The sequence below is a fragment of the Oryzias melastigma genome, linkage group LG2, assembly GCF_002922805.2.
Source record: "Oryzias melastigma strain HK-1 linkage group LG2, ASM292280v2, whole genome shotgun sequence".
Lineage (NCBI taxonomy): Eukaryota > Metazoa > Chordata > Actinopteri > Beloniformes > Adrianichthyidae > Oryzias > Oryzias melastigma.
This window is the reverse complement of record NC_050513.1, coordinates 9,227,789-9,251,451: the sequence shown is the minus strand read 5'-3', so window position 1 is coordinate 9,251,451 and position 23,663 is coordinate 9,227,789. Positions and strand designations below refer to the sequence as shown.

The 23,663-nt window shown below is 38.0% G+C and overlaps 1 protein-coding gene across 5 annotated transcripts in view; it reads right to left on the bottom strand.

Annotated features, from left to right (window-relative positions):
* nid2a (nidogen 2a (osteonidogen)) overlaps positions 1-23,663 on the bottom strand; it is a 67,167-nt gene that overhangs the window by 26,108 nt on the left and 17,396 nt on the right. For 3 of the 5 annotated variants that reach the window (XR_002921600.2, XM_024294400.2, XM_024294397.2), the window contains exons 6-22: positions 23,136-23,262; positions 22,801-23,055; positions 22,355-22,466; positions 19,800-19,839; positions 17,572-17,681; positions 17,368-17,501; positions 17,171-17,282; positions 16,739-16,939; positions 16,439-16,669; positions 10,219-10,365; positions 7,572-7,700; positions 5,166-5,291; positions 3,427-3,542; positions 3,250-3,355; positions 3,039-3,163; positions 2,134-2,239; positions 1,008-1,141 (exon numbers count right to left, since the gene is read on the bottom strand). Coding sequence is in view for 4 of the 5 variants with exons in the window: in XM_024294400.2 (XP_024150168.1) it covers positions 1,008-1,141; positions 2,134-2,239; positions 3,039-3,163; positions 3,250-3,355; positions 3,427-3,542; positions 5,166-5,291; positions 7,572-7,700; positions 10,219-10,365; positions 16,439-16,669; positions 16,739-16,939; positions 17,171-17,282; positions 17,368-17,501; positions 17,572-17,681; positions 19,800-19,839; positions 22,355-22,466; positions 22,801-23,055; positions 23,136-23,262 (2,311 nt within the window). In the remaining variant the exon portion in view is untranslated. The remainder of the gene's footprint in view (positions 1-1,007; positions 1,142-2,133; positions 2,240-3,038; positions 3,164-3,249; positions 3,356-3,426; positions 3,543-5,165; positions 5,292-7,571; positions 7,701-10,218; positions 10,366-16,438; positions 16,670-16,738; positions 16,940-17,170; positions 17,283-17,367; positions 17,502-17,571; positions 17,682-19,799; positions 19,840-22,354; positions 22,467-22,800; positions 23,056-23,135; positions 23,263-23,663) is intronic. The other 2 variants (XM_024294399.2, XM_024294401.2) reach the window with 2 other exon arrangements.

The following is a 23,663-nucleotide window of genomic DNA, read 5'->3' as shown; positions in this document are numbered from 1 at the left end:
GTGTGATTTATGCTCTGGTGTGACTAATACTCCGGTGCGACTAATACTCCAATGTGACTTATACTCTGGTGTGATTTATGCTTCGGTGCGATTTATACTCCAGTGCGACTAATACTCCAATGTGACTTATACTCTGGTGTGATTTATACTCCGGTGTGACTAATACTCCGGTGCAACTATTCCTCCAATGTGACTTATACTCTGGTGTGATTTATGCTTCGGTGCGATTTATACTCCAGTGCGACTAATACTCTGGTGCGACTAATACTCCAATGTGACTTATACTCTGGTGTGATTTATACTCCAGTGTGATTCATACTTCGGTGCGATTTATACTCCAGTGCAACTTATACTCCTGGCGACTAATACTCCTGTCCGACTAATACTCCAATGCGACTTATACTTCAGTGCGATTTATACTCAAGTGCGATCTATACTCCGATGCGACTAATACTCTGGTGTGACTAATAATCCGACACGACTTATACTCCGGTGCGACTTATACAGTGGTACAACTTATAGTACGGTGTGACTTATGGTTTAGTCCAGGGGTAGGGAACCCTGGTTCTCGAGAGCCACCTTCCTGCATGTTTTCTAATATACCCTGCTCTGGCATGTTCTTATTGGCTAGACACACCTGAACCAGGTAATTGTTTGAGTCCCTACTCATGACTGATTACCTGGTTCAGGTGTGTCTAGCCAATAAGAACATGCCAGAGCAGGGTATATTGGAAAACATGCAGGAAGGCGGCTCTCGAGGACCAGGGTTCCCTACCCCTGCTTTAGTCTATTCTGTCGTATTTTTGTCCAGATTTATTATTTCTGTAGTCTCATTTACAGTTTTCAGGGTATTTCAAAGTACGAAATCATTCAGGACTCTCTAAAGGAGAAGAGGTGTGTAGATATATTCTATGACTGAAACTTAGGGGTAAAAATTGATACCCAAGAAATGGATTGAAGATGACAAAAACACACTGAAGCTTGTATATAAAAGGGACTATAGCTACCTGCTGTGGTAAGTACTCTCCTCTTTCATCACACTGTGGTGCATAAGCTCCAGCTAAGGGGAGTCCCTCTCGTGTGGTGGTCTGCACACTGTCCCTGTGATGTTCACATCGAGTTTTAGGACGCTCTGGAACATCTGGAGGGAGAAAAAAGGACTTATAAAGGTTAATTCTACAAAGTTTATTTTTAGCTATGCATTCATCTTCATAATGTATTGAATTTATGAAACTCAGGAATGGATTCTCGTTTCAGCTGTAGATAGTGTCCTCATTTTCTGGTGCAGACATGGCTCAAAATGTTCCAGTTACAACAAAAATAACAGCTGAAGATTGGTATAGCCTCCCTCTGGATCCAGTTTCAGGCTGGGTAAAAAGTCCATAAAATAATGAAGCTTAAGGGCGTGAGTCTGTCGGGACTAGTACCTCTGGTTTTTCAATACATCTCCCATGATACATTGGGCTAATGGGACAGCGTGTCTCACCGTGCCACTGTTTGCTGTCAGAAAGCACAACAAACGCAAATATCTGATAGCTTGTACTTAGAGTTTGCAGATGAAATCAGAGGTAAACAGGTTAGTTGTTCTTCAAGGTTTGTGTTTATTCTTATTAGCTAGAGATCCTAGTGTTTGGTCCAAGTCGCCTTCCCTCACTCAACTTTACTTAACCCTTCTTGTCTACAGATTTGGTCTATTGTAAACAATCTGACCCTGCTGTGACGTTCATGGATCTAAAGTTCCAGTTGACTGTTGCGTTAGTGACAAACGTGGCTCCAGAGTCTTGACTTGTTCCCCAAACTTGCAGTCAGAGGATCTCAGAAGAAGAAGCTGCTTCCATTCACCGCTTTCATCTCCTCCCCCCTTCTGTTTCTCCCAGCATTCCCAGAGCTTGACCCCCGTGACCTCAATAGTATATTATACACAAGCTTGCACACACATCAACATTTCTGCTTGTTTGACGTGTCGGCGAGTTGAGGAATGGAGAGGCTGGATGGGTGGGGGTGGGGGTCATGGGTCAGTGTTTAACAAGAAAGCTTTAGGGGAGTCTTGACAAAATACACCTGCTGACTCTGACACTTGTCAGCTGCAGACATGGGAGTTGTAAAACAGGGGGGGAAAAATCGCTGCCTTACATGGTTTGTCGCAGTCTGTAGGAGGGGTGTCAGGTGAGGTTCTGGTTCCGGGTATTTCCTGTCCTCTGGGGTCCACGCACCAACAGTATCCTGTGGAGCCAAGACACTGAAACACACCGTCCAGTCAGAGCAGGCTGTTTTAGTTAGAAAAAGAGTCCAGATCTCTAATTTGTTTGCATTTTTGTCAAATATTTCTGAGAAACTTAAACACTGAACAAAAGATAACACAAGTTGACACAAAAGGGGGATTATTTATAAAGTAAATCCAAACCTACAAGGCCCTGAAGGGAAAGCGCGATAAGTAAAGTCTTTGACAGCGGGGGAAGGTATATCCGGTCACTCATCTTTGGAGAATTTTTGCAATTCATGTTGGAGACCATTGAGTTGGGAATCTTCCCTTTTTAGGTCAAAAGATCTAAAGCACGTGTGTCAAAGTCAAGGCCCGGAGGCCTGCTAAATGTGGTTGAGCTAGTACTTTTAAAACTTTAAAACCGTTTTTTTCTTTTTTCGCTTCAAAATCTGACGAAATCCTTCAAAATTACGTTAAAGTGGTAGAGTCAAGGTGGTCGAAAGAACGTCAACACCAGGGCTTAAACCATAGCATTAAATGGTTTACTGTATTCATCATCTTTTATGATCTAGTCATGAATTGCCCTTGGGGGACTAATAAAGTTGTTCTGTCTATCTAATACTCGGTTATTTTCTAATTCCTCACTGTTAAAGTTGAAAAGCTTCAAGTCAAACACCTGAGTCTGCTCAAAATTCTGTTTCCAAAGATAAACTTAAAATTAGTCTATGAGCTACTTCTGTTATATTTGTCTAAAATGTATTTTTATGTCCCTAAATAGTAAAGTAAAGTCAAATACAAAGAAATCAGGATGGAGAACCAACTTTAAAGCACTGACCTGCAGGGGAACATACTGGCCCTCTGTGTTGCACTGGGGAACGTACAGGCCTGGATCAGGAAGTCCGTCTGAACCGGAGCTCTGCGCTCTGTCTCTGTTGTACTCACATTCAGTTTTAGGTTGTTCTGATTCACAGGAATGAAAAAAACACAACAGTTACTCACTTAAGTCCTCCTTCTTCCGAAGAGTGCTTTCAAAAATGCAGGAGTACCAGCTCTGTTGCAGTCGGTCGGTGTAGTTCCCGGTGGGGTCCTGGTTCCTTGTCTCTCCTGTCCACTGCTGTCCACACACCAGCAGTATCCCGTGGAGCCGTGGCACTGAAACGCAGCATTGGAACTAGAACCAGGAACTCTGGTTTTTCAGATTTGTTCTACAGAAATCCACAGACCTGCAGCTGTCGGTATCGTCCGTCAGAGTCGCACTGGGGGATGTGAGACCCGATTCCAACGCCCTCTCTGTCCTGTAGACTGTCCCTGTGCAACTCACACTGGCTCTTTGGACGACCTGAAGCAACAATATAAACCTCCGTTTCAGAAAATTATGAAGAATTATGACTAACAAATGTAAACTAATAACCCATAGTGTAAAATATGTATGGATATTATGCAGAAAAGGTGACATAAAGCTTGTTTTACCACATTTTCATCATGTTTGGAGATTAAAAATACAAAATAAAGTTCCAAAAGTCGTGTAAAGTTAATAAAAAAAAATCAGAAGAGTGAGTGGAGCCATAAAAAGGCAGAACGGATGAAAATAAGTAGAAAAAGTTGATGTATTTTTCCTACCCAAGATAACCTTTATTACTTAATTATAAATATTATATCCTTAAAAATATTAATGTGTGTGCTTTAAATTAGCCAACTTTTGCTCTTTTTAAAAATGTATCCAATAAGCAAATTAGTTTTATTTATTTAAGGTCAAAACTTTTGATATTTAAGAGTCATTTGATTTGTGACAGTTAATCAAACTCCATCCTTTTTTGTTTTACATAAAGACAACCATAAAAAAAACATAGAAATCTATGCTTGAAAAGAGAATTTTATGCATTAAAAAAATGTTTTAAACCTTCCCAAAACTACAAATGATAGCAACTGCTACGAATCAGGCGTCTGTGATGACTGACAATGAGTATTTTAGAGGAACACGAAAGACTTTTCTATCAGTCACCAAATATAGAAAGTAATTGCTACTCTGAAAGCTTTTACTTTGAAAGGGCACGCTTCTTGTTCAGATCTTCTTCCTCCTGAAGAACAAAAACTCTAAACTTAAATGTTTAACCAGAGGAGAGATTTAGTAGAGAATCCTTAAGGATTCATTTAGATTCTGAAAATACAAAGCAATCCCACACCATAATACTACCGCCAACATGCTTCACTATTGGTATGCCATGATTTCATTAAATATTATTATTATTTTTCTGTTGAGTCAGTGGGGCATAGCAAACCAAATCGAAGAAAGGTTTTTTGTCAAATGTGAGACAGGTTTTTGGGTTTCATTCCTTGATCTCAGTTTTTTTTTTTTTAGAAGCTTAGAGCGGAGGAGTTGAAGTTTTTGTAAAAAAAAAAAAAGTACTTTTACTATTCCAAACTTGTTCCTTTTTACTTGGATAGATTCATAATGAAAGCCAGTACTTGTACTCAAATACTAAATACTTTATTTCCTCCTAACAAAAATAGAAGAGAACACCTAATTGTCGATTAAAAAAAAAAAGACTTTAAACAAGTGTTGCTTTTTATTTAGTGTTTATCAAACTTTTACTACAGTATTTAGATGCTCACATAATTTGATTATTTGTTGTTTTTATCAGCTTGGTTTAGAACGATCTGTTCTTCACAAGTTGTTCTTCTTTAATGACCCTCTGGATGAATTTGGATGAACTCTCCTCTGGTTCTGCAGAGTCACACAAGACCTTAAAAATGGGATTTTAACTTTTTCCAGCCCGAATGACTGTTTCCTCATCTGAGATATTTTATGTATTTTAAGATGCGTTCTCGATTTATTTGACAAAACATATAATTGACGTGTGTTTGAAAAGAAACAAAAAAAAAGAAATAAATAGTAACCAATAAACATCTGTTGACTAAATTGCTAAAAGCTTTGTGAAGACACTACAGAAACAATTCTAACCCTCCCGATGGGAGCAGAAGAAGCCGTCGCCACTAAATCCTGGCTGACACAGACACTGGAAGGATCCCAGCTCGTTGATGCATCTGGCAGTGATGTGACACGGAGAGGAGCTGCACTCATTGATATCTGACGAAAAACACACACAAAATCACTAAATGTTTGTCTCTAGTGTGAAATATTCCAGTAGTAATAACGAGGAAATATAGTTTATCTAAAGTTCAACCTGATAAATGAAACAGAAAAACACATTTTCAAGTACAGACGCTTCCAAAGCAAAGTTTGTTTTTTACTCGTCCTCAAATTCATCACTTGTTCTATCTGCTGCAGCTGCTGGGAACATTTCCTAACAGAGTTTGGACAAATCTGTGGATTTTCTCTAAATGTATTGGGAGTACTCCAGGAACCAGAGCACAGATTACATCAGCCAGACGTTACTTTTCTTTAAAACGTGAAGCTGTTGGCTCAGTTAAATTAAAGACCTGATCCGATAAAAATCACATTTTTTTTTTGTTTTTGACATGTACATGTGGTATTTTTCGTATGAACGAGAACAAATGCAATAAAGAAATTGTGTCGTTTTTACATTTCTGAGTATTTCTCCTTTAAATCGCTGTCAATCAAACTGTTCCTGACAGGCTCTGTTTGTATTCATGAGCTGTTGTGATGTCACAAAAGCCGGGCCCAATAGCGCATGCTCCCTGATCGAAAAGGCAAGTTTTTTGTAAGGTTTGTGAAGCAAGGCTAGGCATGCACTGTGGCTGGAAGAGCAGTCGCCCCTCCCCCTGACGGTAGCGCAGCAACGGGGGATGGGTCTCTCACGGGGCGGTGTCCAGCGCTGTTTGGAAGGCGCCTAGCAGCCGACTTAGAACTGGTGCGGACCAGGGGAATCCCAACATTGCGAGGATCTGCAGCTGCTGCTCACACGATGTGATCTCTGTTCAGTGCTCTTGCATTTCTATCAACTATGTTTGTGCACGGAAACGCAAGTAACAAATTTCTTCACTTCCTCGTCCGAGCTGACATCCGGCCCAAAACAACACAGCAGCACATTTCCGAAATTACTTGACTTTTTTTGTAGCAGTGGTGAAGATTTACGCTAGCGAGACAGAGTTATCATCATCAGGAAGGGGGCGGGATCAAGGGCAGGGCCACTCAGCTCAGCACCAACAGCCACGCCCATTTGGAGGAGATTTTGGAAACAGAGGCTTAAGATAAGCTTGAAATATGTTTTTTTTAGACATTTACGTTAGGGGTAGAGGGACTTTAAAGATCACTCACATGAAAAAAGCTTTTAGTTGGATTTCTGAGTATTTCTTTGTTCAAATCAATATAAACCAGAAGCAGATAAAAAAAAAATGGAATTTGTGATGTAAAAAATATGTTGGGTGGGCCACAAGCCCCTTGCTCCGCTCCATTCTGATGCATCTACTTGTAGACAAGTAGATCCATGAACGTCTTTGTTTTTCTCACCTGAGCTGGAATCTGGCTCCAAATCCTCTCTTTGGAGACTCCAATATTGCTCACCATTTTTGTTGTAATTTTAGGTTTCTTAAATCTTGAATTTATAGTGTGAGGGGCTGTAAGCTAGCTGAAGAGCATGTTAACTGATAGGTGACGAGAAGTGGGGGCGGGATCACTCTGCTCCTACGATACTGCCCAGAAAACAGGCGAATTTCTAAATAACTTCTGCCACTAAGTCCAAGAAAACAATTCATACAAGTTTTTACATTTTGGCTAAAAACAGCATAACTGGGAAAAACTGTAGTTAGAAATGTGGCATTTTGAACAATTTAAATGTTAGACAGAACCTACATTTTTTTATTTTACTGTATTTACAGGTACCTGAAGAAAATAACTTTATTTTTGTATCTATTTTGTAATTTTTGCATGGTATGACGACTGATTTAAACAGTTCAAAAAACATCTTAAATAAAATTAAAAGAACACTGGGAATGCTATGAAAATAGATCCAAAAATGATCAGAGTGGGTCTTTATTGTGTGATTTTATGCAGTTAAGGATGCAAAAAATATATTTGGACTAAAATACCTTTGTATTCATGATAATTATTTGATTAAATTTGCAATTTTGCTAAATTTGTTCATAATTTGGGGCAATTTTGTTTTTTTTTCCTTGGAAGGAGAGTGGACCTATTTTCCTCCATGGAGGACGTCAGATATTTAATATTGATATATACTGTATATATATATATATATATATATATATATATATATATATATATATATATATATATATATATATGTACTCACACACCCACACACATATATATACATATATATATATATATATATATATATATACATACATAAAACATAATATAGCATGCAGTCCAACCTATTTCCAGTATAAACTCGCGCAGGTTAGAGTAAAAGGTCTCTGGTCTCACCGACACAGGTCCGCCCATCGTTGGCGAACTCAAAGCCTCTGATGCAATGGCAGCGATGACTACCAGGAAGGTTCAGACACTCCGAATGCTCGCCGCACGAGCTCACGCCCTCAGCGCATTCATCTATGTCTGCATCAAACAAAAGGGACGGGCGATTAGACGGTCTTGTTATGAAGTCAGGAGTGCGTAAACCCAGAATCCCTCGTCTGTGAATACAAACAGCCTCACAGGTGAGAACAAAAGCTGTAATTAGGCCCATTACTGCTGGAGATACAAGCATTGTGAAACAGACAGGACCAGGAGAGATCAGAAGATGTGTGAGAAAAAAAAAGGGTCCTATCCATGGGAACTGAGGCTGAGCCTGAGGCTTTCCTGCTGCTGTCAGCAGGAAAGAAAGAACAACTGCTAATGATAGAGCAGCTAGCTGCTTGAAGACCTTGAAGATGCTTTTAACTGGGGAGTTAACAAAGATGAGAAAAGGAGCGAAGAGGAATAAGGAGCTCCATTTACAAGGTCCGAACGTGATCCTTCCTCACCAGATGGACAGATGTTGATGAATGCCAACAAAATCCCTACAGCTTTCTTAATAGCTGAAGTCAAACACTGTGGTAGTGGTAACTCTCTGCAGTCTCTTGGGGCATTATAGCTGGGATTAGGACATTGATTCAGAAAATACAGTTATGCAAAGACTGCTTAAAGTGGTACAAAAAGCACAAAGAAAATGGAAAAATAGATGTTGGAAAGAAATAACCCAGAGAAAATTGTGATGAACTTTGCAGACTCAAATCACCTCAATTTTTGCAACAATTCCAGCTTTTCCCGTGAATATTACATACATTTTTTTTTACAGTGCATTGTGTTCTGCGTTTTGATTGGCCTTAGATTGTTGTCAATCAATACTGGACTTTTTTCCCCAAAGGTTTTAACTTCATAAGGCTAGCTACTTTGTGAATTTTGCCTATGCAGGTCATTTCTAGAATGCTAATTTCGCAATAAACAAGAGAATATTGTACACTACTCAACAAGACACTTATTTTGGAGATTAAATATTTCACAAAAAGAATGATGTGAATTTCCTGCTTAAAGCAGACCTAAAATGTTGCTCCCCTCTTTGAATCTAAAGGGCGCATCTCACACAAAATTTACTTTTTTTTTTTTAACTTTTAGGTGTATTTTAATGTTAATTCATCACAACCTCAAAGTGGTATTTTGCTCAATTTTTCCAGTTTTCCTCTAAAACCTTCTCTCTGAGCACCAGCCCCTCCCAACTCACAAAAATGAGTGGGTCCTTACATTGTGACATCACAAAATGGGGAACAGCCCCTTCCAGGAAGAGTCTGGGCTGCCAGCACACACACTTATCCGCGTACCTACCGGTTATTGGCCAAAGCCTTTCCTTTTATTTGCACATCAATCTTTGCATAAGTTTGGATGATGTTTGTTTTCGTAGGCAAAATGACCATATGAAATGGGACCCACAAGAAGTGAAAGGCGGAGCCTCAGAAATCAAGTTGTCTTAGGAAAAGAGTTCCCCATGATAACTCATATCTCATAACTTATTTACTTGGTGTGCAAAAGGAAATATATTATCATATATATAGATGTGTGTACATTCATACATTTTTACCGGACCGATAAGTTTTAGCCTTAACGGTATTGCTTATCAGTGCCAGTGTAGCTTTGTGGCAACAGCGCGGATACAGCATTCACTACTTTGTTTAGATGTGGCTTTAAAAAACAGCCCATCTTTCCTTTTTCATCACTACTTTTCCCATTCTTATGTGTGTATGGTTTGTGTTTTCGCTCATTCTAAAATAAAAGGTTTTTGTGTACATAGTTTTTTATTTGTCTTCTTCCTCCTTGTTTTCACACAGAAAAGTATATATAAGAATACCTCATCGATAAGCAGTATCTATAAGAGTAGCAGGGCTAAAATCTTAATGATACCCATACAGATATAGTTTATTCGGAAAAATTGCAGTTCCACAAATGACCACTAGAGGATGGTTTGAGAACAAAGTAATTGTCCCTTTGACTTCTGTGTGGCATAAAAAAAATAAACAAACGTCCTGATTTATTGTTTATTGCTTTATTTCCAGTTCATTGCAACTAAGTAAAGTAAAGTCATGTGTGGTTTCTGATTTCTAGTTTTTTAAGTTTATACATAACTTGAGGTGTGCTTCTTTTTACTTTTATATATAAGAAAGATGGATAGAGATAGCCTTAACAATACCTTTAACTTACTGTAACTTTCTCACCTAATAATATATTTTCAGAAGATTCAGTTGCACGAAGTAAACGCCTGACAATATGGCCGCCTATTCAGGTGACATCTATGCTGTTCGAAATGAAATTGTGTGACATCATAGGTTAAATTTCAAGACAAATTTCTCTCCAAGAAAAATCAAACATCTAACTATACTTGTATTTTTGAAGAAGAGTATCAGTGTATGTAGCTCAGGACAATAGCAATGGTCAATTAATATTGCTAGCCCGCTCCTTTAAATTCTATTCAGTTTTCCTACAGTGGTTTCAATACTAGTTAGACTTGAACTCGTCATAAAAACTACAATTTTGAGGCTGCAAAGCAAAAAGAAAAAATATATCAGCCTTTAGTGAAGGCAAAGAAACACATTTTATGACTTACCGTAACAGTTGCGTCCGTCCCCTCCATAGCCGGTGGCGCACTGACACTCGTAGTTCTGGTCCTCTTGTGGGATACACATGGCTGTGGTGTCACAGTCGTGGTTCCCAGAGTAACAAGGATTGACCAGTTCAGGCGCCACAGGGTCAGCTACGAGTCACAGGAAGAATGACAAACGCAAGGATTTTATAGACAGAGCAAAAAGGTGGTAGGGATGAAGTTCATGGCAAGACCACATCATCAAAGAAAGATCAAAGAAAACTCTAGTGAGCATTCTCATGAATCATGTGGATAAAGTCGTACACATTTTGCAAGACAAGATCATAGATAGGGAGTTGATTTCATGTTACGTTCACAAAGGGTTCAGAAATGCATGTTAAAGAGACCACTTCCAATAAAAAGTCTGTCAAGGCCTTCTGTGGTCAAAATTCTCGCCTTCACGAATTGCTGCGCAAGTTTTCCAGTTTTTGGGCTCTACAGGGCTATTAAACACAAATCGAAAGTTAAAAAAGTTGAACTTTGACCAATCAGGGACTCTGGTTTGGTAGTGACATATGAGTAGCATCCTTTACAAAACATGGAAGTACCAATTTAATCATGAAGGAGAAATGAATAATTTCTGCCTGGAAGGAATTATACGACATCAAGCCTCTCATACATCGGAATAGAGCTGCCAAAGAAAAAGCCTGGAGCAAGATTCATGAAATTTGCACAGTTTCAACATCTCGTACCAAAACTCTTCCAATGGAGAGTCCATACGCTATACATAGAGTACATAGGATATTTTCTCCTACGTCTTGAATGAGTCATATCACATATTTTTTGGACTGTAAGTCGCTCCAAAATATGAGTCGCACTTTTAGGAGAAAAAACAATTTAACAAAATATGTGACCAACAATGAACATTCCATTTGAAACGTAAATCAAAATAATGGCATAGCTAATTGTAGATTGAATATCTGCACGCTTCACTACCGTGACGTAAAGGTTTTGTGTTTTAATACTAGTAGAACTAGTAAATGGTTGAAACAATGTCCAAACATAAAGAAGTAAAAGTACAGAAATATGATTATGGACAAATATGTACCAGTACAAAACACTAGCATTTGTAAATATGCATGATTATAAAATGAGATGGTTTAATTGGAAATTAGTGTAACTTTGGTTTTGGGAGTACTGGGCTTAGGAATATTCATGATACAAGGTATGGGGGGAGAATTTATAAGATGTTTCTTCCTTTTCTTCTTACTGCCTTACAGATTTCTGTTTATATACTTATTACTTATACTTATATTTTTCTGCTCTACATATGTTTTTTATATGTCTGAAATACATTTTTTTAACTGAACTGAACAAACCGTATTTAGCTTCATGAAACATAGAAGAAATCCAGTATATTAGCGAAACACATGAACAACTTCTCAGATAGCCATAGCATAAAGAACAAGTCAACTAAACTCTTTATTACCCTTAAAATTACTAAATTTGTTGAAATCTTGTGTAAGAATCAGTGGTGCTTCTTCTTCTGTGAGCAAATACTGACCAACACACCTACAGTGCCCTCTAGTGGTTGCTGCTACTTAAAAAAAATCACATTTAGGTTGAACCTGGTCAAACTATGCAAAAAAATCCCAATTTATACTCTGAAAACAAGTGATAACAAACAAAAATGTTAAAATTATCCAATTGTAAGTAGAAATATAGTTTAAAAAAAAGAATAAGTTCATTCAAGGGTACAAAAGATGAGCAAATTGTAGCCATTGCTGTAAATTACTGCTGTTTCAAGTCTTAATTAACTTTAATGTCAAAATAAATCTTTTTTTAATCCAAAAAACATCATGATTCAAGCAGAGGTTGGATGTTAGATTTAAGGGCCAAGAAGCCACAAGAGGAACAAACCGCAAACGATTTCACAACCACCATGCCTGTTCCTAATGAAGAGCGAGCAAGCTTTTGTCTCCTTTATCAACCATAAACAACAACTACAACTTTTTTTCTTTTTTTTTTTTTTTTTAATTTAACACAAACACAACGCACAGCTTGCTTTCATCTCCTGAGGCCACGGAGCAATTTGGGCTCATTTGTAGAAACGGAGCGAGACTCTTCAAAGTGTAATGTGGCCAGGAAGACGGGCAGATGAGAGGGGGGAAATCCAGCAGGACTGGAGAAAAGTCTGAGGGGATAATTAGAGACAGAGCGGGAGGGAACCGAGGCGCGCGGGGGAGAACATCCACCCCACACACGAGCTGCACACCATCAAAGTGACGGCCCACCTGTTACTTTTCGCGCCGCTCCCCCACATCCACAGACTTCACAAGCGGCTGAGAAGATACGACTACGGCGGAGTATAGGGGCCAGCAAAAATAATAATACTACAAGATTTAAAATAGTACATCTACGAGAAAAAAACTCATAAATTTAAGAGTTTTAAAGTTCCAGATGACTTTTTAAGTCATAAATTTAAGACTTTAAAATACGTAAATTTACATGAAAAGTCATAAATTTAAGAGTTTTAAAGACCAAGATTGTGACTTTTTAAGTCATAAATGTAAGAGTTTTAAAGTTCCAGATGAGTCATAAATTTAAGACTTTAAAATACGTAAATTTACATTAAAGGTCATAAATGTAAGAGTTTTAAAGACCAAGATTATGACTTTTTAAGTCATAAATTTAAGACTTTAAAATACGTAAATTTACATGAAAAGTCATAAATTTAAGAGTTTTAAAGACCAAGATTATGACTTTTTAAGTCATAAATGTAAGAGTTTTAAAGTTCCAGATGACTTTTAAAGTCATAAATTTAAGACTTTAAAACACATAAATTTACAAGAAAAATCTTAATTTAACCTATGACTTATAAAGTCATAAAAATACGACTTTATTCTTGTAATTTAATAGTTACGACTTTTTCTCCTAAATTTACGACATTTAAAGTCGTAATTAAACTTTTTTTTTAGTTTTTAAACTTGTTGTAAATGACTACAATTACGCGGCGATTTTTTCTAATGCGTCAAAAAAATAAAAAAAAATTAAATGAATTATTTACTCAAGTTTTTGCAACAAATAGATTGTGATAAAGAACCCAAACAGGAGAATATGACTGAAGCTGTAACCATCTCTTTGATTTTATTGGAATCACAGACTACAGAAGATGGAAAACGTTTTGGCACTTTAATTGGTCAAAACTTGCATCTTTATTTGTTTTGATTTGCTTTCACACTGTTTTTGTCTGAAACGAGCCCTAACTGGAAGGGAAAAAGCCAGCTTTGATAATTTCATATATGTAAAGATGGTGAGCGTCGTGGTTTGATTTGTGAATCGTTGAGCTTGTTTTGTGAATTAAATTGCCACCTAAGCAACGATCCTAGTTTTGGGTTTGCGACATCAGCTCAACATCCGAAATGCCTGGATTAAAATACCGCTTTGGGGTTATTTATAGTGAGGAATGAATAAATAATACACTTTAAATGTCAAAAACTTTATTTTACATGGCAAAGGCTGTTTCAGCATGCCCTAAGATTCCCTCGGTCACAAGTCTTTCTACAAAGACAAATTTAAATTAGTTCAACTTTTTTGCATTTTAGATATTCCTGAGATTCTGTCAGATATAAAGCATTTATCAGAAAAAGAGCTGACTGTTTAAGATGAGCAGACTTGATTTGTAGCATCCTTTGCTTTTCTAGCCTCATACTGGGGGACAAAAATGAAACACAAGTTGTTTTCTTTTATGCGATACCACTCTTCTGTCGCTCCAGCGCCTTTAGGGTGTCTACGATCTCTGATTCTCATGACCTCACGGGGCAGCTATTACCCCCCCTGCAGAAAATCTGTCATTGGCCGGGATATTATTTTTGCAGGGAGCGTTCGCACACACACACAGACGCTGCACTCGAGCCGTGTTTACAAGAGGCCCAATCCTTAGAGCTCTTCCAGCTGTGTCCTGCTGCATCACCGTGAGTGAGGCTGTGCATGTGTGAGGGATGTCATCATAACCTTCTTAATCAGAGTGTTGACGTTTAAATAGCAGAAACTTGGTTTGAGTCCAAAACATACCCTTTGTGGGCCTTAACCTGCTTCTTCTCCACTTCATGGCCTCTTTCATCCCTCCCTTTCTGGGTATTATCACATAAAATAGGTAATTTAAAGGCATGACTGTAGTGTGTTCTTAATATTTTCAAACCCAGAATTAAGGCAGGAATCTGTTATTTCTGTTTTTCTATTAACCTTTAAGTAATGTTAGTAATGAAGTTTGTTTAGTCATTTAAAAAAAATCAATTTAAGGTAAAAAATGTCATGTTTCACTCATTTCAATATTTATTGTGCATTTTTCTTTTTTAATATATTGATGTTCTTATTCTATTCATCTCTGGAGCTCCTTAATTTGCCTCTGTGTAGAAAAATGTGTTGTGTTGAAGGTGAAAAAAAGCCTACTAAATAGGAAACCAGCTCACAGAAGTTTGAGAACCTTTACAGTAGGTAGCATGATGCATTCAATTTGTTCATGTTCTGCTAATAAAGGACCAGGGGTTTGCAACCATGTGGCTCTTTTACCCCTCCATTTTAGCTCTCTCATTTAAAAAATAATAACGTTTTTAATTTTAAATAGTAATTTAAGTAAAAAATAAGTAGTAACTGAAAAAAAGTGAACTCAATCTGTATTCCATTCATTCGCAAACAGTTAAAGAAGATCACAAATCACTCTGTGAAGCTCCTGACGATGATACCATCCATAATGTTCCAACAATCCGTAAAGCAGTGAGTTCAGTAAGAAACAACCAAAATTTATATTCAAGGGTTATTAGGCAGATTTTCTATTTTTGAACAAATTGAAGTATTTTAGATGCCCTTTATGCTTCTAAAAATATAGTGAAAAAACAAACTAGCTTGGTTTTGTTAGATATATGCATTTCTGGAAAATCCAAAAATTGTTTTTTTACTCATTGTATTATCCTATATTTGAGGCATTGAGATGATTCTATGTGACACACGAATTCTGTTTTAAAAGGATGGCAAATAAACCTTTGTAAAAAGTTATAAGCTATTGAATATTTTTTAAAAAAGCTATTTTTATTTATGTTTTTATGCTAAATAGTCAATTTATATTTATCAAAATTGGAACGATAACATAAATCGTTATGGTGCGCTAAGCTAAGACTTTGTAGCTCCTGATGGGTTGTGGTCAGTGAAAAATCAACCCAAATGGCTCTTTAAGTGTTGAGGGTTGAAGACCCCTGGGTTAAAAGAATTGAAGTTATACAGAGGTATATACATTTCTTTTATTTTTTTGACTCTGGTTGGTCTTGATCACTGATCAGCGCTCTCGCCTCACTGGTAAACGTAAAAATTTCCTCTGGAATAAGGTGTAATATTATAGCGCAATCGCCACCTAGTGGCCAAACTGAAACGTCCTCCAGGAGAGGCAGAACAATTCTCTGTTTGAGAATCCATGTAACACTGTACGCTATTAACAATCTCATTATAATTTCACTAATACATTTTACAGTATGTGAACTGTATTTGATTAATATGAATATCTTCAAAACATATATAGATTATTGATGTATTTCTAAACAAATGTGTCTAAATGTGTTAACTCAAAATTGAACTGAATCGAAAGGATTGAAAGAACAGAAAAAAATTGGAATTGAAATAATCAAGACTCTGGTGAATTGAATCAATTCTGAAAATTATTGGCAATACGCAATAATAGACCTGATGCTCCCCATAAGGGAAGTGCTTCTATCCAACAGACTGGACATGGAAGATTTTGAGAGAGTACCTTGGTTGAGGATATTTTAGAGAGCTCTGCAAAGGTGCTTGCAAGCACACCGCCATCTACTACGGGAGCTGAGTTTGAATGATGGCCGCTTACAGCGTTACTTCTGTCTCTGTAGCCCAGTTTGACAACTGGCTGTCCTGCATTAGTCCAAGAAAGTTTAAACATTTTTTAAAAAGTAGAGTAGTATTGTCTTGAAAGTATAAGTCATAAAGTGCAAAAACGGCAACAATCAGCTTGTTCTCGATGTTGGTTTTGGACTCCATCAACTCTACCAGAGCTGACTCCCAGCTTGGTTAATGTGATGCAAATGTTCAGTGAAATACCGTGAATTCTTGATGCGGTGCTCCCCAACACTACATTACCATTTAGAATGTGAACTGGAACCTTCAGACCCGCAAATCACACTCAGCATTAGGAACCATCCTTATCCGAGTTGGGTTTTACCTCCAACCGGGCCGATTTTGTTGGTGACAGCATATCTCAGGATCCGCTCCTCCTTGACGTACATCACAAACACCCTTTCCATGGTGATCTGCAGCGTCTCGGGACTGCTGGCGCGGTTGTCGTGGCGACACTCTCGGTAAGTGATGTTCTGCTTCAGGTTTAAGGAGTAGGACTCTGTCCCGCGACTCGCTGAGACCACCTTGATTTCCCTGGCAGAGGTGGAAGTCACGACTGCGAAGTAAAGGATCAAGTCAAACGAGTTGACACTTTATGTCTGGAGTCTCGTGTTGTCATGGTTACCAGAAGGATAGTACTGATAGGTCTCCTTAAAGGGCTCCACAGTGATTTCGGCTCCAGGTGGGACGAACGGCACGTTGCCGTTGACAACAGTATCCACGGTGAGGAGATTGTGCTCGTCCAGACCCCGCCCTGTCTGCAGGATGGACAGGCGGTGGTTCCCAGGGTAAAACTGCACCTCCGCATGCCGAGTGAACTTGGCACCTGGCAACACAAGTAACCAATTATTCCTGTTTGTTTGCAATTTCTACAAGAGTGCAGCAGCTGCACATCGCACACACACACACACACACACACACACACTTACAGCTGTTTCGGATTAGAAAAGGAGAGGCCCGACAACACAGCCGGACTGGTGAACGCCCTCATTTAACCGGAGTTCCCTTAAGCCTCTTTTCAAGGCAAAACCGATCAGATACATTTGATCAGGACTACCTGTGGTCTTGAATCCCGCTTGGCTATTGGGTAGCTCCAAAGCAAACAGCCATCCAAAGAGCTCGCCTATTGGTGAGACTGGCATCAGGGCCCAACCCAGAGGTTCGGGTACCTGTTGTTTAGGAGAACGCATTAACTGTACAGTGATACCCGCTTAATAATTTTCCAGAAAATGTTCTCCTCCTGAATGAAACTACCTCACTGATGGCGCTGTAGGCTCTTCCATCTCCCACCACGATGTAGGCATGGAGGTCGATGTTGTTTAGTGGCACCGGAGTTGACTGCACACTCACGGTGCCGCTCACTTTACCGCTGACACGCTGGGGGGCACCTGGAGGGGCAGCGTTAGGAATTAGACAACATCCAAACTGAGCGATAAGTTTGGAGGTTTTCGCTCTAACCGTCAGGGAGACAGTCGCGCCCGTTTCCATAGAAGCCAGGATGGCAGTGGCAGCAAAAGCCTGTGGCGTAGTCGGAGCAAAATGCATTCTGGGAGCACTGCTGTTGGAACCTGAAGAATAGGATGAGATGTGTGTTTCTATCTGCAGGAATACTTTTGTACATCTTAATGAAATGATATGCTTAGTTTTGTTAGTCATGTATTCTGCAATGTTGTGTGTACATTCTCCACCCTTTTCTTAGTATTTATGCATGTATGTTAGTTAGCAGTCTGGATCTTTTTTAGCAGTAACTAAAACCATATTTGCTAGCTAATGCTAACAGTCAGTCTAGAAGTGTGTTTTTATCTCCTTTCTTTTTACCTTCACTTTCCTACTCTACAAAGTTATCTCGACATGGACAGTCAGCTCCTAATGCATTTTACACGCTCCCTGAAGCTGGCAGTGCCTCACAATCTCATGCGGCAAAAGCAGCAAAACAACATACTTAGCATGCTAACTTTTCAAACTGAAAAAGTAAACTTAAAGTTTAATAATAATTTGTAAAACTTGCTTTAGAGAACAAAATTCTCTAAAATGATTTGCATTAGCATGCCTTGTCTATGCTCTGACATTAGCATGCTGCGTCAGCTCAAGCTACAACAAAAGATCCAGAGATGCACAGCATTTAAAGGTGTTATTTTTTGCAAACACAATGTATATGTAAAAATGTCCACATTTTTGTTTTGTTTTGTGTGTATCATTCAGTATATTCTATGAAATTAGCTTGTTGCATTAGCTACAGCTACAACAAAAGATCTCATGCTGCAAATTAGTATTAGTACGTGTAATTCTGCAAACACGATAAATACGTAAAAATAACTTTGGGATTTTGCCTTAATCTTTCCCTACATACTATGACACTGGGTTGCTTCATTAGCTCCAGCAACAACAAAATAACCCGAGGTGCAAACTAGTACTTGTACGTGTAATCTGCAAACAAAATACATACGTACAAACATCCAAATAGCTTGTGGATTTTACTTTTATTTTTTGCTGTATACTATGATACTGGCTTGCTTCATTAGTTCCAGCTACAACAAAATAACCTGAGGTGCAAACTAGTATTTGTATGTGTTATTTTGCAAACACAATAAATATGTAAAAATGTCCAAATAACTTTTCAGTGTTCTCTGTATCATTCACAATATGCTATGACATTAGCTTGTTGCATTAACTCCAGCTACAACAAAATAACTCATGCTGTAAACTAGTATTTGTACGTATAATTCTGCAAACACAATAAATATGCAAAAAATGTCCAAATAACTTTTTTATTTGGCCATTATCATTTTGCTTATAGCACATAGCAAAAACAAACAAACAAAAAAAAAAAAACGTTTTTTGGGTTTAGCTTATTGGTATATGCTATGACATTGGCTTGCTACATTAGTTCCAGCTACAACAACAACCAAAAAAAAAACCAAACAAAAAAAAAAGTGGTATGAACTAGAATTTGTACGTGTTGTTTTGCAATCGATACATAAAATGCTCAAAAAATGTATTGGTTTAGCCTGTATCTTTCTTTAAGATTTAGCATTTTTTTTATTTTATTTGCTAATTATTAACAAATTAGCTTACATGCTTACATTCACTGTGCCATCTTTACAAACACATGATGCACGGAAAGTTCTTTTTTCTTCTTTTCAACAAAAGATTGCACCGAATACAATGTCCAGAGTTTTTGTAAGATTAAGATGTGTATGCTAACGCTATATGCTGTGACATTAGCATGCTACGTCAGCTCCAGCTACAACAAAATAGCCTAAACTCCATACTAGCATTTATAAGTGTTACTTTGCAAACACAATGCATATAAAAATGTCTTAAGCAGCATATAGACTCCAAATAAAATAACATATTTTTTTGTTAACAGATGATTATTTAATAATAAATGAATCCCCACACTATATAAACGACATATTAAAAATTCTGATTAACTGAAAAAAATATTTTTGGGGTTTTTTCCTAAAGCAAAAGTGAAGAAAACTAAATGTTGATCTGCAGGAGTTGTTTTTATTAGCTTAATATCAAAAATATTACATTAATAGAGCTTAGATTTACCACGTGCTATCTTTTCTAAGCAGACAATAACATATTTCCTGTAACGCATGGATTGTGTTTTCTTTTCATTTGAACCATAAAACATCATAGAAGCAACCAAAAACATTTAATATAGAAAGTTTTAATACCTGGCACAGGTTTCCTTATTATCTGTAGTGTATTGAATAACTGAGAGAGAGAAGAAAACAGTGAAATTATTAACACATCACAAAATAATAAACTCATCTTTGTACAAACAATTTTTATACTGTATATTTTGTCTAATTTTATTCTATTTTTTTATCCAACTTTTTCAGTTTATCCAGCCACCACCACTCATTTATTTTCCAACATTATTTATACTGACTTGATTCCAAGATTTACGACCCACCTCCCTGTACATACATCGTAAGGAGACTCGAGGAGGACCAGAGAGGGAGGAAATTGAATTATCTTTTTATTTATGCGCGGACAGACGGAGGGAATATATGGACAGGGAGATGTGCAGATAAACACAAACACATGTCCGCTCGGGAAAACAAACCAGCTGCTGCTCTGTGTGTTAACCTTAACCGCACAACCCAGACGTAACCCTGAGACATCGCTCCGGGATGTGAAGACCAGCAGCAATGCAAAGGGGCCACAGCTTGCTTCCCAGAAATCATTTTGCACACAGGAAGTGAAGAGTTTTCACTGAAATATTGGAGGCAACTGAGGTTTAATGTAAATTTGCTGAACATATTTTATTTAAAGTTGGATTAAAAATTGAAAAAGTTGTCCCACTCATCTGTTTTTTTCATCTTTTGTTACTTTAACTATCAGGCACATAATCATAATTGCTTTAAAAACATGTTTTCTGGTTTGCCTCGTATGTTAGCAGTTAAGATTCTTGAGAAAATACCAGACGAGCAGCCAAGTTCTCGGTTAAAAAACTCCTGGCTGCATTGTTGATGCATGCCATTTCCTCTCTTTCAGCCGCCGTCCCCACTGTGCTATCAAGCAACACGAGGCAAAATGCCAGAAAATGATAGCCGAAAATGCCTGTTGTTTTCCTTCAAATGGGCAGGAAAAACGGTCTTAGTGGAAGACTGGGAGTCAATGGTGGAAGGGAAACAAAAAATGTTTGATAACTTCATGATACCCAGACTTTTTGACGGGAGTGGGGCTGAGAACACGTTCCCGTTTGTGCCCCTGTGGGGGCAGTTGTAAGGGAGGGACGGCTGGAGACGCACACCTGGGAGTTGCTCCGTACAACAGCAGTATTGTGCTGCCAGCTGTTGAGCGGCTCGGATCCGCATGAGTGAGGCGGCTTTAACCTCCACCCAGCCGCAGCTCTTTCATCCTTTCACGTTTAAGGAAACCCCAAAAAATCGTATTCGGTAAGTTGAATTTAAGTAGCTTTCCCTAAGTAATAAAAACTATTTAAAAATCTGTCTTAAATAAACAACAGTTGTAGGCCAAATTGAACCCTTTAACACCAGAGCTGTGGGTTGGAACATCAAAGTAAAATAAACGCAACTCTTTGACCGCAACTGACGTAATTCCAACAGATTCTGACTCTGAGACAAGCAGCTTTGTGCCGGTATGCAACACTTTAGTTCGGAAAGTGCAAGAAATCGGAACAAACCTGCTTTTCTCTTGGAATTACGATATAGTGTCGTTAGGCAGCTTTAGTGTGGAAACACAACATTTAAGTGTTGCATAGAAGCACAAAACTACTTCTCTTCACGTCAGAATTATGGAAGTGTTTGCGATTCATAATTCGAAATAAAAGTCAATATTAGAAATGCTTTTTCATTTTCAAAATGTGCCTGCATTACTTCTCTTGAATTAAATGAAAAAGAAATTCTCTGAACGTTTTTTTCTATTTTCTTCTTCAACTTTTCTGTAACTTAATTAAACTGATAAAGAAAATTGCATTTGACATTTCATTTTCAAAAAGTTGCTTAGTAAATCTGTACCAAAATTCAATTAGAAATATCAAATTTGAAAATTAGAATTATAAACGCCAGTTAACTGTAGATGAAAAGATAAATCTCATCAATTTTTCCACCTCTTCCTTCCTTTTCCTATTTCAAGTATAGACTTTTTATTTTGACTTATGAGTCACAAACGCCTCCATACAGAACGGGCCGGTTTATGTTAATCATCTAAACACTGCACTACAGGAAAGTGTTGCATATGGAGGCAAAACCGCTTTTCTTCGCGTCAAAATCTATTTTTTAATCATTGTCTAAGTATTTTAAAGCTAAGACAAGCATTTTACAACACTTTAATACTGTAAAGTGTTGCATTTTAGCGCAAAAACAGCTTTTCTCCGCGTCTGAATAAGCTAACATGTTAACTGTGTGAGCATTTAGTAACAGTAAAGTGTTGCATATTGACACGAAGTCGAATTTACTTCAGAATTAGCTAGTTTAAATTATTTAAATGTATTTGTGTAAGTATTTGTGCAGTAACCGTGCTACAAAAACACAATTAAAGCGTTTATATTTGAAATATTTGGTTCACAAACCTTTTTTTTAAAGTTTATTGATTCACTTAGTCCAAATCGAGCTATTTCATTTGTTTGTAAACTAAACCTAAACATTTTATAAGTAAACTAACGGTAAAAGTAGTAAAAAATGACACATTTAAGACTGCTAACAAAATCACACAACTGAAAAATGTCAATTGTTGCAGACAAAAAGACATTAAGTCTTACCTCTAGTGTCAAAATTAACGTCCTCCTCCTCCACGCTGACCACATAACCCCCAGGGGTCAAAGCGGGCGTATTTCTGTCAGGGGGGTACAGATCTACCACCTCTAGGGGGAGCTTTGGAGTGAGTAAAAAAGACTTTTGTCAAAAATAGAATTTTCCAAACCATTTTCTAAACCTGTTTTGTCCCTTTCAGGGTCACGGGGTGCAGTGGCCTAACCAGGCTACCGTTGGGCAAAGGGGAGTACACCCCTAACGGACATTCACACTACGAAACAATTCAGGCTAACCGATTCACCTATGAAGCATGTTTTTGGATGGTGGGAGGAGTTCCCGGAGAAAGCCTACGCTATGATGTCAGAGCGCTAACAACTGTTCTATACTTTTGTAGCCATAAAAACACAAATAAAAGAGACTTTTGCTTTGAATTGTTTTAGATATTTGGTGTTACCTGTGGTATCTGCTCCAGGCCCTCTCGAGAACCTCCCTCCACGACTCTCTGTGTCTGTTCAGGAGGAGCGTACTCGATCTCTACTGGCTCCGATCCATACCTGGGTTCAGAACCCAGCAGCCGACCCGAGTCCTCTGAAGGGGAATTAGAAGGCTCTGGACTTCCAGGCTGGGGGTACTGCGTCAGGGAATGTTCACTGTCTTCATGGCTTTCAGGGCCAAAGGTGTATAAAACAAACTCAGGGGTGGTGGTGTCCTTTAATGAGGATATAAACAAAGCAGCAAAAGTTTAAAAACTTTAGCACTAAGCGGTTGATTTAATTTAGTTGTAATTACCGGGACAAATCCTCTAGGGGGCGCAGTGACAATGGGACCGCCAACGGACGCAGGGACGATATTGTCGAAGGAGTATTGGCGTCCAGTGTGGAAAAGCCAAAGCCCTGGAGTCCCAGTGTTACCAACCCTACAAGGCAAGAGAACCAAACACTTGGAGTGGTTTTGTGGAGTTGTGTTGCAGAAAATTGTTTGGAATTTATTAGGGAAAAAAGCTAAAAAGTTGTGTGTTTTTTTGTGCATGATCAGTTCTATTATGTTTCTGTTTTTTTCCACTAGATCTCAATTTAAATAATTCAGACAAAATATTTAGCAAGACAAAGATTGGTGTGTCCCGATGAGCCTCCACTTTCTTTTTTTCAAATTTGACACAAACCAGGAAAAACAAAATGTTGCAGTTCCTCAAATGACCACTGGGGGCTGGTGTCAAATCAGAGCCATTTACTCCAATGTTAAAAAATCAGATTTTACGCCAAAATTTGACTTGAGTTTTAACCAGTTTTTGGTACAAAAACTCTTTCCAAATAATTA